The sequence below is a fragment of the Artemia sp. Qi Xiang Cuo genome, chromosome 13 (genome assembly GCF_049724085.1).
Source record: "Artemia sp. Qi Xiang Cuo chromosome 13, ASM4972408v1, whole genome shotgun sequence".
Lineage (NCBI taxonomy): Eukaryota > Metazoa > Arthropoda > Branchiopoda > Anostraca > Artemiidae > Artemia > Artemia sp. Qi Xiang Cuo.
In genome coordinates this window covers 34697232-34710746 of record NC_142806.1, presented here as the reverse complement: position 1 = coordinate 34710746, position 13515 = coordinate 34697232, and the positions used below count along the sequence as shown (strand labels likewise).

The following is a 13515-nucleotide window of genomic DNA, read 5'->3' as shown; positions in this document are numbered from 1 at the left end:
TTCCAATAAAACACAATTTGACAACTGGGCTTCAAGGCGTTTGGTGGGACGGCCCCACCTTAATTTTAGCAATTTCAGTTCTTTCAAGTTCGAAGTATTACATGACTTTATTTCAGCTCGTCTTAGGCTTTATTATCATTCTTGACTTTTCTTTGAAATATATTATGGCGGAAAACATTAAAAAACGAATCTATGTTTGTTTAACCGTTGTTGGTCATGTGTCAATCCTATGACACGATATTCCACCTGAGACTACAAGCGGCCAAGCCTATTAGGCTTATGTCTCTTGTTCGCCTGTGAGTCCCAGCAAATTCAGTTCCCCATTTTGCATACAAGTCCAGTGGACACTGTCCGTCACGCGTCAACCCAAAATCAATCCAATCTTTCATCCCTTAGTTCTATGACTATCTACCTTAGTTCTGCCCTAGGAATGATGTATGGACAGATGGATGATAGATAGACTTATCTATAAACAAGTGAAATGACATCATTTTTATACAATCCTAAAAAGGGCTAGTGCCAGATTTGCCTCTCACTCACTTGGACTATCTGTCTTGGCTTTTCCTACAATTAGACATGGCTTGATGTCCGCAACTACTTGATTTTAATTAAAATCAAGTAAAATGACATCATCTCTGTACAATCCTAAAAGGCCTTCTGCCAGATCTGCCTCTCACTCACTCGGACTATCCATCTTGGCTTTTTCTACAATTAGCCATGACTTGATACCCGCAAATACTCAATTTTAATTAAAAAAATCCTTTCCTTCCGTTTAGACAACGACAAAGTGGCGAGCTCAAAATTACTTTTTTCTAGTTTTTTCGGGGGGAGTGGGGATAACGCTAATTTTTAGACACCCGTACATAAAGAGAAGTTTCGAGCTGGGCTATATAAAAAAGAAATCTAACATCGCATTTAACATGAGAAATGAAAGTAAATCGGCTTAACATTAATTTGGGTAAGTCAAATTTTGTCATTTTTTCTCGATCATTGTTTTTTATCCTTGGATTCAAGAAATTGTAACATAATTTGGAATTTTAATCGAGTTTTTTCGATTAAATACTTGGGGGGTTTATATTGATGAAATTTTATCATTCAAGTGCCATGTACAGTCTGTGAGTAAAATTTTGGCTCGTAACCTAGGTATAATGAGAAAACTTAAGCATATTTTCTTTCCATTTGTCCAACGCCTTCTTTATTTTTCCCTTGTCTATCCATATATATTGTAGTAATGTTTGCCTTGATACACTTGCTTCAATTGTCCTGTCTGTACAAGTTCCACAAAATATCGTCGTTCGATTATTGTTTGGCCTACAACCCCATGATTCGGTACGGGACGTCTATGAGCGAATAAGGATATTATCAGCTTCGAGACTACGAGAGTTGTATACCGTTTTGTTTATTTTTAGACTAAAACATGGTACAAATCTTTCATGTTTGGATAGTTTAGCAAATTTGAGATACTCGGTCCACGATTATGACACTCAATCTTTCGCAGAGATTAATATTTCATTGGCTGTTTCGACCCGGTCGACGTTTTCTGAGCTTCATAGGGGAATTCAAAGTTGGAACCATCTTGACCAGAATATTAAACCTATTAGTGATATTTCTTTGTTTAAGAGAGCAATTAAATCCTATTAAGTGTAAATCCTTTTTAGTAAGCATGAATTTTAGTTGTTTTTTGGAGGGGGGGGGGTTCTAAATAAATAATTATGGCCTCTTGGGGTATGATTACCATAGTAAAGTTGAAATTGTTTAGTCGTAAAGTTTGTGGTACCGATTAGGATGTGCGATTTGTATTGATTGTTTTATTATTTATTTTGTCCTGTATTATTTTTTAATGTATTTTTGCCACCCCCTCTGACAAGTTTTTACTCCTCGAGGGGGGGGCTGCTAATACTGATGGTGTCATTTAGTATAATAAATACATCTCCCTCTCAAGGGTCAAACTAGATGGCGTGTTTTCAAACGTCATCGAGTAAATAGAAGCCAGCGATTTTATTAGTTTTGATCGTGTATTATGATTATTAGTGACCTAGAACATACCTGTGCTTTCTTCATTTGCTTCAAGGCGAAAGAACGGCTAGGATCACCAGCAAGTTGAACAAGTTCGACTCGACCAAAACCACCCACACCAAGAGTTGCAATCACTCGCAGATCACTAAGTTTCACATGAGCATACTCCTCTTGTATTCTGTGAAAAAAGAAGAAATTCTTGTAATCACAATCAGTAGTGAAATTGAAACAAAATGAATTATCATTGTAAAAACAAGCGGAAAAAAGGAAAAATCAACGCAAGACAACAAACATAAATTTTGTAGAAATGGTTTTATTCTTTTCGACAGATCCTTTTCTATGGGGAACAGGAACAAGAACTAAATTTACCCGAAGGGGGAGGACTTAAGCGAAATGAAGTCTAATCTCCCTCATTTCTTCATTTTCAGAGAAATTTGAGTATTTTTTGTACAATGAAACTCCATAATCTTTCATAAATTTTTGTCTGAAAAAAATGCTGTGTTTCATAATTTTTTGTTTGAATAAAAAGAAAAAATTTTTTATCTCGACCACCTAATATTCAAAAGGCGTCACGGCATAAAAAAAAGAAGAAAAAATAGCAATATGTTGTGCGTGATAAAACAAATTTTACAATGTACAAAGAAAAGATATTTTCACTCAGCAATATGCTCTTACCAGAATTTGCTTTAAGATTTTAAATGTTCGGTATAGACGCCCCAAATTATACTGTAATGATACAAAATCTCTGCGTTTCCTTGGGCAAGAGTCAAAGCAAACCCTTTTAATATAGTGGTGCAAGGAGAAAGGTTCAATACCGTATCGGCCACAAGCGGCTTTACATTATACCAGTCTTTATGTAAGAGTAGTACTACTAGGACTTTTCCAAGAAATTTTTAAGTCCGCATTAAAGTTCGTTCGGTTCTGTTTTTTCCTCGAATACGTTACACCTCCTTTCTCATAGGTGGAGATGGTTAGAAAATGAAATTTTGGATATCAAAATTGACTCTGACTGATCTTTGCTGCCTTAGCAAATTCAAAATACAACTGATGGTTAATAGCAGTCAATAAAGTCATTTGTTGACTTTTGGTTATTAATAACGTATCGATCTCAAGCCCCTTTACTTTAGCTCAGGTTATTAGCAGTAACATTAGCAGTATAGTTCTTCCAAGAGACAAGCATGTAATGTTATTTCGTTTTTCCTTTTCAAAATACGTTGTATCCCCTTTTTCTCATACGCAAAAATAGTTAGAAAATAAAGTCTTTGTATATAATAAAATTCAAATAAAATTGAATTTACCGACCTCTGATGCCCTAGAAAAAACTGTTTTCTACAGACAACTGGCAGTTCATAACGGTCAATAAAGTCAATTTCTTAGCTACTGGCAGTTAGGCTAGTAACGGTCAACAAAGTCAATTTCTTAGCTTAGGTGATTAACAATGTATCGGCCTTAAACAGCTTTACACCACTACAACAAGTTTTTAGTAGTAGCAGTATGGCTTTATCAAGATACAATTTAGTACAGCACCTAATTTTATTTGGTTGTCTTTTTTTTTTAGCTTAGGTGATTAACAATGTATCGGCCTTAAACAGCTTTACACCACTACAACAAGTATTTAGTAGTAGCAGTATGGCTTTATCAAGATACAATTTACTACAGCACCTAATTTTATTTGGTTGTTTTTTGTTTTTTTTAGATTAGGTGATTAACAATGTATCGGCCTTAAACAGCTTTACACCACTACAACTAGTATTTAGTAGTAGCAGTATGGCTTTATCAAGATACAATATTAGTAGTAGCAGTATGGCTTTATCAAGATACAATTTAGTACAGCACCTAATTTTATTTGGTTGTCTTTTTTCTTTAGCTTAGGTGATTAACAATGTATCGGCCTTAAACAGCTTTACACCACTACAACAAGTATTTAGTAGTATCAGTATGGCTTTATCAAGATACAATTTAGTACAGCACCTAATTTTATTTGGTTGTCTTTTTTTTTTTTAGCTTAGGTGATTAACAATGTATCGGCCTTAAACAGCTTTACACCACTACAACAAGTATTTAGTAGTAGCAGTATGGCTTTATCAAGATACAATTTAGTACAGCACCTAATTTTATCTGGTTGTCTTTTCTTCCACGCTGAAATAGTTAGAAAATAGAGAGGACACTAGAATTGAACTTAGTATTTTTGACATCTAAAAAAAAATCGTTAGTTAATAGCAGTCAAATAACCAGAAAGACAATTTTCCCCCTCTTCTGAAAAATCTATCTTCTTGAATCACCAGCCAATTTTTTCGGTTCCTTTGACATATATAGGCCAATCCAATTATTGTCTCCAAAAGACACTTACACGTGTACAAGAAGTACAAATGTTTTAATCGTGACATTTGGCCTTCCTTTCCCCTGCCCTGGTAAGCGCTTCGTTTGGTTATAATATACAAATGTCAACAAGCCAGCTTTTCTCTCCAAATTTCTCCAGCTTTCCTAATTCCAATATTCTGATGATTTTTTTCTCTAGTTCCATTAAAACTCTTTCGGAGATAATAATGCCCTATTGATAATTCTCGCTTTTGTCCCGGGGAAACAATCTCGTTGAATAAAGAAGAAAAATCTAGGAAGTTAAGCTAAAGTTTCAATCGTTAAGATTTGAGCCAGTTGCCAACTAAACCATTTTATTTGGTAAGTCTTATGTTCATTCAAAAAATGAAAAACACAAAATATATATATATATATATATATATATATATATATATATATATATATATATATATATATATATATATATATATATATATATATATATAAAATATATATTGATGGGTTGATGATGTTTAACTGGATATTTAGAAGTTTCTCATTAAAAAAAAAATAAAAGAATTTTTCCCTTTTTTTTTACCAATGCTTGGAGGCAAGGATGTATAATATATATTGATGGGTTGATGATGTTTAACTGGATATTTAGAAGTTTCTCATTTAAAAAAAATAAAAGAATTTTTCCCTTTTTTATCTATTTTTTACCAATACTTGGAGGCAATGATGTATCTAGCATTTTTGTTCGAGGGGTGGGAGGTGCCCAAAAACTTAAAAAAATGGATCACAAATTTGTTTATATGGGTTTTTGTTACGTTTTTGTGGTTCGGACAAAAATTAGAGGGAGGGGTTCAAACCCAGCAATACCTGCCGCCTGGATATGACCTTGATTGGGGGCATAAAAAGGTTTTCCGGAGAAACAATTGTTTGCTAATAGTGATCGAAAACCTGAAAGTTTTATTCAGTTTTTTCCTTCGTCGAACTTACCCATCTTATTAACAAAATTAGTTATTCGACATGCTTATACCTAGAGAACAGAGGTGTATTTATATAGTATATGTAAATTATAAGAGAATTATGATCTGACTATTTCTGTAATATCAATGAGAAACTTAACATATCTACCAAGGGTCTTACTTATATTTACTTAAGTTTATATGATTATGTTGAAATACGTAGAACATCTAGAGGGTGGGGCAACGAATATACGCTTGGATTGAGTGTAGCTTAACTTTGTATAGTTTATATTTGCATTTATACGAGTCTGTAAAAAATGCCTTTAAAATTTAGCACCCCATCCCTCCCCCTCAAAAGAAAAAAAATTGAGGATGCACGCCTTAAAAAAACCTCAAATTTAAAATATTTGTAAATTTCTTGTGCTTTCTAGATCGCTTTATATCAATTGCAATAAAAAGACACATCATCAAGGTAGTAGTTTAGGTCAGGGATGGTCGACAACTCCAGGGAGCTGCTGATTCATTGAAAATTGCCGAACCAGGAAAAAAACAAGAATACACATGCCAACATGGATTACGTTCCGTTTTTTTTTGGTTTTTTATTAGAAAGCCCATAATTTCATATTAAAAACCTTTCGAAAACTATTGTTAACTACTTAGACCAGGGATCTTCAAACTACGACCCCCGGGCCAGATGCGGCCCGCGAGATCCTCTAATCAGGCCCCTGGGGATCCTTTAATCGCCAGAATGGTTTTATATCTTTTTGTTGACTTTTCAAAGTCAATGAATTGATATAGCGCCATCTAATGGAAGAGTTGGCTTCACCACATAGCACGTAAGACACAGCTACTGGAGAGGATATATTCAATGAATTGAAAAATATATTTGCTGGTTATAAATTGGACTGGACTAACTTCAGTTGCTTGACTGTTGATAGAGGAAAGAACACAAGTGGTATAAAAACAAGGCTTGGTTGGAAAAGTGGAGCAGATGTGTAACGAGAAACACATTCCACAACCAATGTACCTGCACTGTATTATCCCCCAGTATGCTTTGTTTGCTAAATATAAAAGCATTGGGAGTTTACTGAATCCTATGGTGAGAACGATGAATTTAATAAGGTCACATGGGCTCAACCGTAGACAGTTCAGAGACATGTTGAAAGATACAGACACGGAATCGCAAGATTTACCATATTACACAGTAGTAAAATGGCTAAGTTGTGAGGGATTCCTGAGTAGGTAATCGGATTAAGAAAGAAAATAAATTAATTCCTTGAAAGTAAAGGCAAGTCCCACCTATTACTGCTTGATGAAGAGTAGGTATAGAAATTGGCCTTTGCTGCAGACATTACTGGTCATATTTAAAACTTCTGAACCTACAACTATAAGAGACAAATCTAGTTTCTGATCTATACACTCACCTAAATGCCCTAAGATTTAAACTTGTCTTGTTTTTGGAACAAGAACAGGCCAATAACTTCACACACTTTCAGCTATGCAAGGTCTTCATGGCTGAAGCAACAGCTCCCTACATATTTGAATGCGACATCATCAAAGACCTCTAGATGCAGCTTCAGGAGCAGTTTTTTACTTGGATTCAAAGGAAGAAGAAGTGAAGTTATTTCAAAATTCCTTTGAAGCAGATGTGGCCAGTTGCTTAAATAACCTGCAGCTGGAAGTCATTGAGTTGCAAGCAAATGACCTCCTTAGGGATAAGTTCAAAGGAGAAGGACTTTAGAATTTTTACCAGTTTTTGCCTAAGGAAGACTTTCCTAATGTCAAAGCTTTTTAATCACGGTACCTTTCAATCTTTTGAACAATATATTTGTGTGAAAACATTTTTAAGGATGAAACCTGTGAAGAACAATTTGAGAACTAACTTGTCTGATGATAATCTAAGGTCACTGAAGACGTTGGAGATATCAAATCTAAAGCAAGAAATATCTGCTATTTTGGCATCCAGGAAACAATTTCACCATTCCCACTAATCCAAGTGTTCATGTGCAGTGTATCAATGTATCATCAAATAATATGAAATATAATATTAAATAATATAAATATTATAAATTTAATAATATGAAATATATAATTAAAAACATCTGTGTTTTGATGCTTTCTAATTTCGACCTCTAGTGTGTAGTTAGCCCAAATACTGCTGTTAGACAGTCAATACGGCCCTCGTTTGTGAACGAGGCCTCGTTTTGATGCTTTCTAATTTCGACCTCTAGTGTGTAGTTAGCCCAAATACTGCTGTTAGACAGTCAATACGGCCCTCCAGCAAAAACGTTTAGAGATTCCTGACTTAGTCAATCACCCTGTGCCTTTTAACATAAATGCGTTGACAAGAATATTTGCTTAATAGTTTCCCAGAATCCTATCTCCATGTCATTCCACAATTTCTTCGATGGAAAAGGAAGTTTCTCTCTGGCTGTAGTCCTATTGCAACATAGCTTTTGTTTTTCCGAATCAAAAGAAACCCTTCAGTGAAATTTAAAAGAGCACAGAATAGGTCTCATCAATGGAATCTTGGGCAGAAGTCTCAAGTAGTTGTTACATTAATATGTAACAATACAGTTCTACCTTTCTAAAATTCCTTCTTCTTTTAAAAATCGAAATTAAGAAGAAAATGCCAGCTTGTCAACTATATTAATTAAGTACTTTATTGTTAGTAAGCAGTTTATTATAGTATCTCTGCATATGACCGTTTTACGAGCGACATATCGACTATATAGCATTCAAATATGTGTTTTACCCTCCGTCTGACAAAACTTAAAGGTTTCTAAGGTGAGAACAATGGGCTCCCTACTTGGTGACACCGTTTCACCATGAAACCATGAAAAATGGTTTTAAAATTTATACAATATGACTAAACTGAGACAATGACAGATCTTTCAACTTTTAAATGGAGATAAACCAATAGATTGTCCACCTTACTTAGAGACACTGGCACCCCCAAGTAAACGTGGCAGGGGAAAATGCATTTCTAAAATATATAACAAAAAAGAGTAGAAATAGAAATGACAGCTTTATTTAAAAGACAAACTAAATTTAAATGATGTCGAAATGAGTGACTTAATCCAAAGAAGCATTTGGAAACCATATTTTCCCTCTGTTATAAGACTATGAAAATTCGAGGTATAGCCGTTGGTTTTCTAACCCCCAACAAGTGAATGATTCAATCGTTTCTCGATATATAGGTCCTTATTTTTTTCAGTTTTTAAGTAGCCACTCTTATTATTTAAAATCATCCTTGTACAAAGTTCTTTCACTGAACGGTAACAGGGAATTTATTATCCATTAATCGATTTAAATATCTAAACATGGTCGCCATGTGGACACACAGCCAGTATTGTCACGGCAAAGTTCCAAGCGGGAATATTGACAAAATTCGATTCAAGGTTCCTAAATCGCACTGTTTGAGGATTTTCCTGTCATTTGTACGCCCAACCCTTGAGCACGCCTGTCCTGTTTGGCATCCTGGCATTTCCATTGAATTGTAGGACAGAATAGAGGCAGTACAAAAAAGGTGCCTAAGAATTATCTTCAAGGAGGGTACATTACCTTCTATTTCCCTTTTTTAAAAAGCTAATCTTGTCACCCTTAAAGAAGGCAGAGCAAAAATTACCTTGCGTTTCGACAACAATGCCCTTCATAACTCTCAAATCACACCCCTTTTTCTTTATACATCGTCACCCCTTTAAATCTACGTCTCGCTGGGTTTTTTAACAAAAGTCCCCATAGGTGACCAACTCAGAGTTTGAACGGAAATATATATAATAAATGTTATTCCGTCAACAGTTGATATTTTTACCCAGTGAATCTCCGCAGCCCCCCCCCCCCCGCACTCACGCTTTACCTCAAAGTTAATAATTAATTCCCATTTTACAAATTTTGGGGTATTATATTTATGTTTTTTAGTCACCAACTAACTTATGTTTTTGTTTTTATTCTAATTTATCCCCTTTTTATTTTTACGAGTTTTTTTTTTGGGGGGGGGGGGATTTTTGTTGACTTGACATTGGCCTTCTAATTTCATTAGTTCACTTTGTTTTTGTTCTTAACATTTTAAGTATTTGAAACATAACATTACATTCTTTTCTGGTATTGTTTAATTGTTTGTTTTTGTTGTTCTTCTTTTGCTTTATTTGACGATCAAGTATGAATTTAGCTACTCCGAGCTTGTGAAAGGTACCTTTCCTAAATATGTTTTAGCTTACCATAATAGCCTATGTAGTTTTCAAGCTGCATCGAATATCCCCCACCCCATAAACCCCTACAAAACACTAAGAAGAGAAATCCTCAGAATTTGGCTTTAGATCATCGAAGATACATATTAAAATATTAATATTTGCAAAATATTATTCAAAAACATCTGCATGTCGAACGTCAATTTCATTACACATTGACGTATGTTAAAGAGTTTTCTGGATTTATTTTCACATATTATTCGTATTTATGGCCAAAAAAAGTTAATAATAATTTTTCTCCGTCCAAAAAATTAGCTAATTTTTAAAACCCAGGAGATACACGCAACAACCATATTAGACATAGAGAACGCATATTACGCGAGTGAACAACGGATACACCAAGCCTTTAGCACTATTAAATATTATCAGAGTTTCAGCCATGCATAGACAGAGGGGGAGGGGGTATAAACTCCAAAGTTGGTCCTAAGAGTCACTCTCCTCTGGGGGAAGTTGGGTAGTAGTGGGATAGAAAGGCACTTTTTGACTGGCACCTTAGAGCACCCTTCCCAGAAAAATGAATAGGGCGGTATCAACTCTTTATAATGTTTATCTATTATTTTCTGTGTGCACCTATGGTCCCCGTTAATATAAGTGTTTTGGTAGTCCTTATGTTGCGCAATAGGTGAGCAAGGCCGTACCCAGGATTTTTTTCGGAGGGGGTTTTACTTAAAAAAAAATTTCAGGGGGGGGGAAAATCAAAAAACGCATACAAAATTTGTTTATATCCATTTTCGTTACGTTTTTACGATCCAGACAAAGCTTTCGGGGGGAGGTTCAAACCCCCCTCTGGGTACGGCCTTGTAGGGGAGTGACATAGAAAGATTTCCATATTTCCAAACCCATGATAGCAGCAGTAGTAAAAAAAGGAGAAGAATTTACAACCCCCAAAGTGTTAACTACCTGTGATGGTTACTTACTTTTTTCTATTTTGTATGTCATCTATGTACTTCGTACGTATTTCGTCAAGGTTAGATATAAGTTGATTGAATGTTTCTCGATCAATAACAAGGCACGATACACCTTCTGGGTCATCTGCGATGATGTTTGCTGTCCTGACATCTTCTCTGCAAAAGACAAATGACATAAAAATCGATTTTTACCATGGACATTTATGATGTAAGGAATGATTTGCCTATGTTATGCACAAAAAAGGTGCAATGTTTAGAAATTAGCTTTTTTGAGTTGTGTGTTTGATGAAATATGAATAACAGGGTTGATGGAAAAGAATAGAACATAATAGTATGGGAAATATTAAGCTTGCAAAAAGACAACAATTTTAAAGGCCCAATACCTGTACAGTTGATAATCACTGTAGAACTACGTCACTAGCATCTCTATTCGTTAAATACGAAAATTAATTTAAAATTTGAATTTTAAAGTTTCATCCTATACAGCTGCTCGTGAAGAAACAATTTTACACATTATCATACCTATTTTCCTCTAAACATTAGAATTTTCAAAGTGCAATTTGAGGAGATCGCACTGACAATTATATTCCAAGGAAAATCTCACACAACTGCAGTAAGAAATTGTAAGTTTATCTGAGAAATAAATTACAATATCAAACAGTTCGTGGTAACGAACTGTAAGTAAGGAGCGACCCGGCTCAATGGTAACCGAAACTCTAGAAAACGGGTTTTTGATACCAATAGATACATCAAAAGAATCAAATTTAAATGCTGATTTCAAATATATAATTTTCATCAAGTTTAGTGCTACCCATAAAAAGTTACGCGCCTGAGAAAATTTGGCTGATTTTCAAAAAAAGGAGTAAAGACCCCTAAAAGTTATAGAACCTCAATGAAAATCCCACCATCATATTCAGCATATCAGAGAACCCTACTGTAGGGGTTTCAAGCACCTAGCTACAAAAATGTGGAATTTTGTATTTTTTGCCAGAAGAAAGATCACGGATGCGTGTTTATTTTTTTTGTTTTTTTTTTCGAGGGGTGATCGTATCGACTCAGTGGTCCTAGAATGTCGTAGGAGGGCTCATTGGAACGGAAATTAAAAGTTCTAGTGCCCTTTTTAAGTGACCAAAAAAATGGAGGGCAACTAGGCCCCCCCTCCACGCTCATTTTTTCCCCAGTCACCCGATCAAAATTTTGAGATAGCCATTTTGTTCAGCATGGTCGAAAATATGATAAATATGTCTTTTAGGATGACTTAATCTCCCGAGGTCCCTGGGGGGAGGGCTAAAAGTTATGAACTTTACCGAATGTTAACATATAGTATTGGTTATTGGGAAGTATACAGAAGTTTTCAGGAGGTTTTTTTTCTGGTAATGGGGGGGTGGATGGGTCGGGGGTTATGTTGGAGGATCTGTCCATGAAGGAAGTTTTCATGGGGGAAGGGAAATTGCCAGGAAGGGGGCGCCGGACTTGCCAGCATTATTTATTGGTTATTGGGAAGTATACAGACATTTTCAGGAAGGATTTTTTCTGGAGGGGGGTGGATAGAGGAGGGGGTTACTCTGGAGAATCTTTCCGTGGAGGATGTTTCTTTGGGGTAAGGGACATTTCTATGAAGGGGGCGCCGGATTTCCAAGCATTATTTAAAAAACGATCAGAAATTAAATTAAGAAAAACAAGTTTTTTCAACTGAAAGTAAGAAGGAACATTAGAACTGAAAACGAATAGAAATTATAACGTATATGAGGGGGGTCTCCCCCAAGTCAATACCTCGCTCTTTACGCTAGTTTTTTTTAGTGCTTTCAAAAGAGCTATCTTTTCTAATTAAACGGCCTTTGTGATTCAGGGGTTTGTGAATTAATTTTTGTTTAACTTTTAACGTAAAGAGCGTGGTATTGACTAAGGGGAGAACCCCCTCATATACGTAATAAAAAAAAACAATAAATAAAACAAGCTATACGGCTCAATAGTAATCGAAACTTTTAAAAACGGAATTTTGATGTCAATAAATGTATCAAAAGAATGTGTTTATAATTCTGATTCTAAATATATAAATTTTATTAAGTTTAGTATTACTCATCAAAGGCTACGAGCCTGAGAAAATTTACCCGATTTTTTTAAAGAGGGGGGAAACATCCCTTACAAGTGAAAGAATTTTAATGAAAATCACACCGTCAGATTCAGTGTATCAGAAAACTCTATTACATAGGTTTCAAGCTCATATCTGCAAAAAAAATATACGAAAATAGAAGTTAGTTACGTAAGTTAATTTGTAAATTACGTCATAACCAAATTTCGAGACATCTATTTAACAAAAGAAAAGTGAAATTTTTATGCAAATTTTTGTTTACTTATTCAATGACGGTGAGACAAAATGAAAGTTGCATTCACTAAAAAACAATCAGAAATTAAATAAAAAACAAGTTTCTTAAACTGAAAGTAAGGAGCTACATTAAAACTTAAAACGAACACAAATTATTCCGTATATGAAAGGGGCTGTCCCCTCCTCAACGCCTCGCTCTTTACGCTAAAGTTTGACTCTGTCTCACAACTTAATTTTTTAAAACAATAAAACACTTTAGCGTAAAGAGCGAAGCATTGAAGAAGGGACAGCCCCTTTCATATACGGAATAATTTGTGTTCGTTTTAAGTTTTAATGTCGCTCCTTACTTTCAGTTTAAAAAACTTGTTTTTTTTTATTTAATTAATAAAAGAAGGAAACTCTCCCATTCACCAAAACTTAAAAACGGAAATATGGACATCTGTGACTTTCACAGACCAAGTTTAATATACGCAGAAAATTACGAAACGGACAATCGACAACCGGATCTGGATCTTTAACAAAGTAAATCTTTCCCTCCTTAAATTCTTCTTTAGTTAGGCCAATACAATTCTGAAGATGTTTTGAACTGAGTGTCCTTGCCTGAACCACCAACAATATCGGTAAAGGACCCTCTGCATCTGAAATATTCTTCCACTTTTAAGCGAGGAGTGCAAAGGAATACCCCTTTTCAGTACATCTGCTGAATTCACTATTATTTTGGTTTTAAATTTACTCATCTAAACCATATT

At 34.9% G+C, this 13515-nt stretch overlaps 1 protein-coding gene across 1 annotated transcript in view; it reads right to left on the bottom strand.

Annotated features, from left to right (window-relative positions):
- Positions 1-13515, bottom strand: part of LOC148945225 (cGMP-dependent protein kinase, isozyme 2 forms cD5/T2-like) — a 134611-nt gene that overhangs the window by 70959 nt on the left and 50137 nt on the right. The window contains exons 4-5 of the mRNA XM_089098980.1: positions 10450-10596; positions 2047-2194 (exon numbers count right to left, since the gene is read on the bottom strand). Of these exons, the coding sequence (XP_088955106.1) occupies positions 2047-2194; positions 10450-10596 (295 nt within the window). The remainder of the gene's footprint in view (positions 1-2046; positions 2195-10449; positions 10597-13515) is intronic.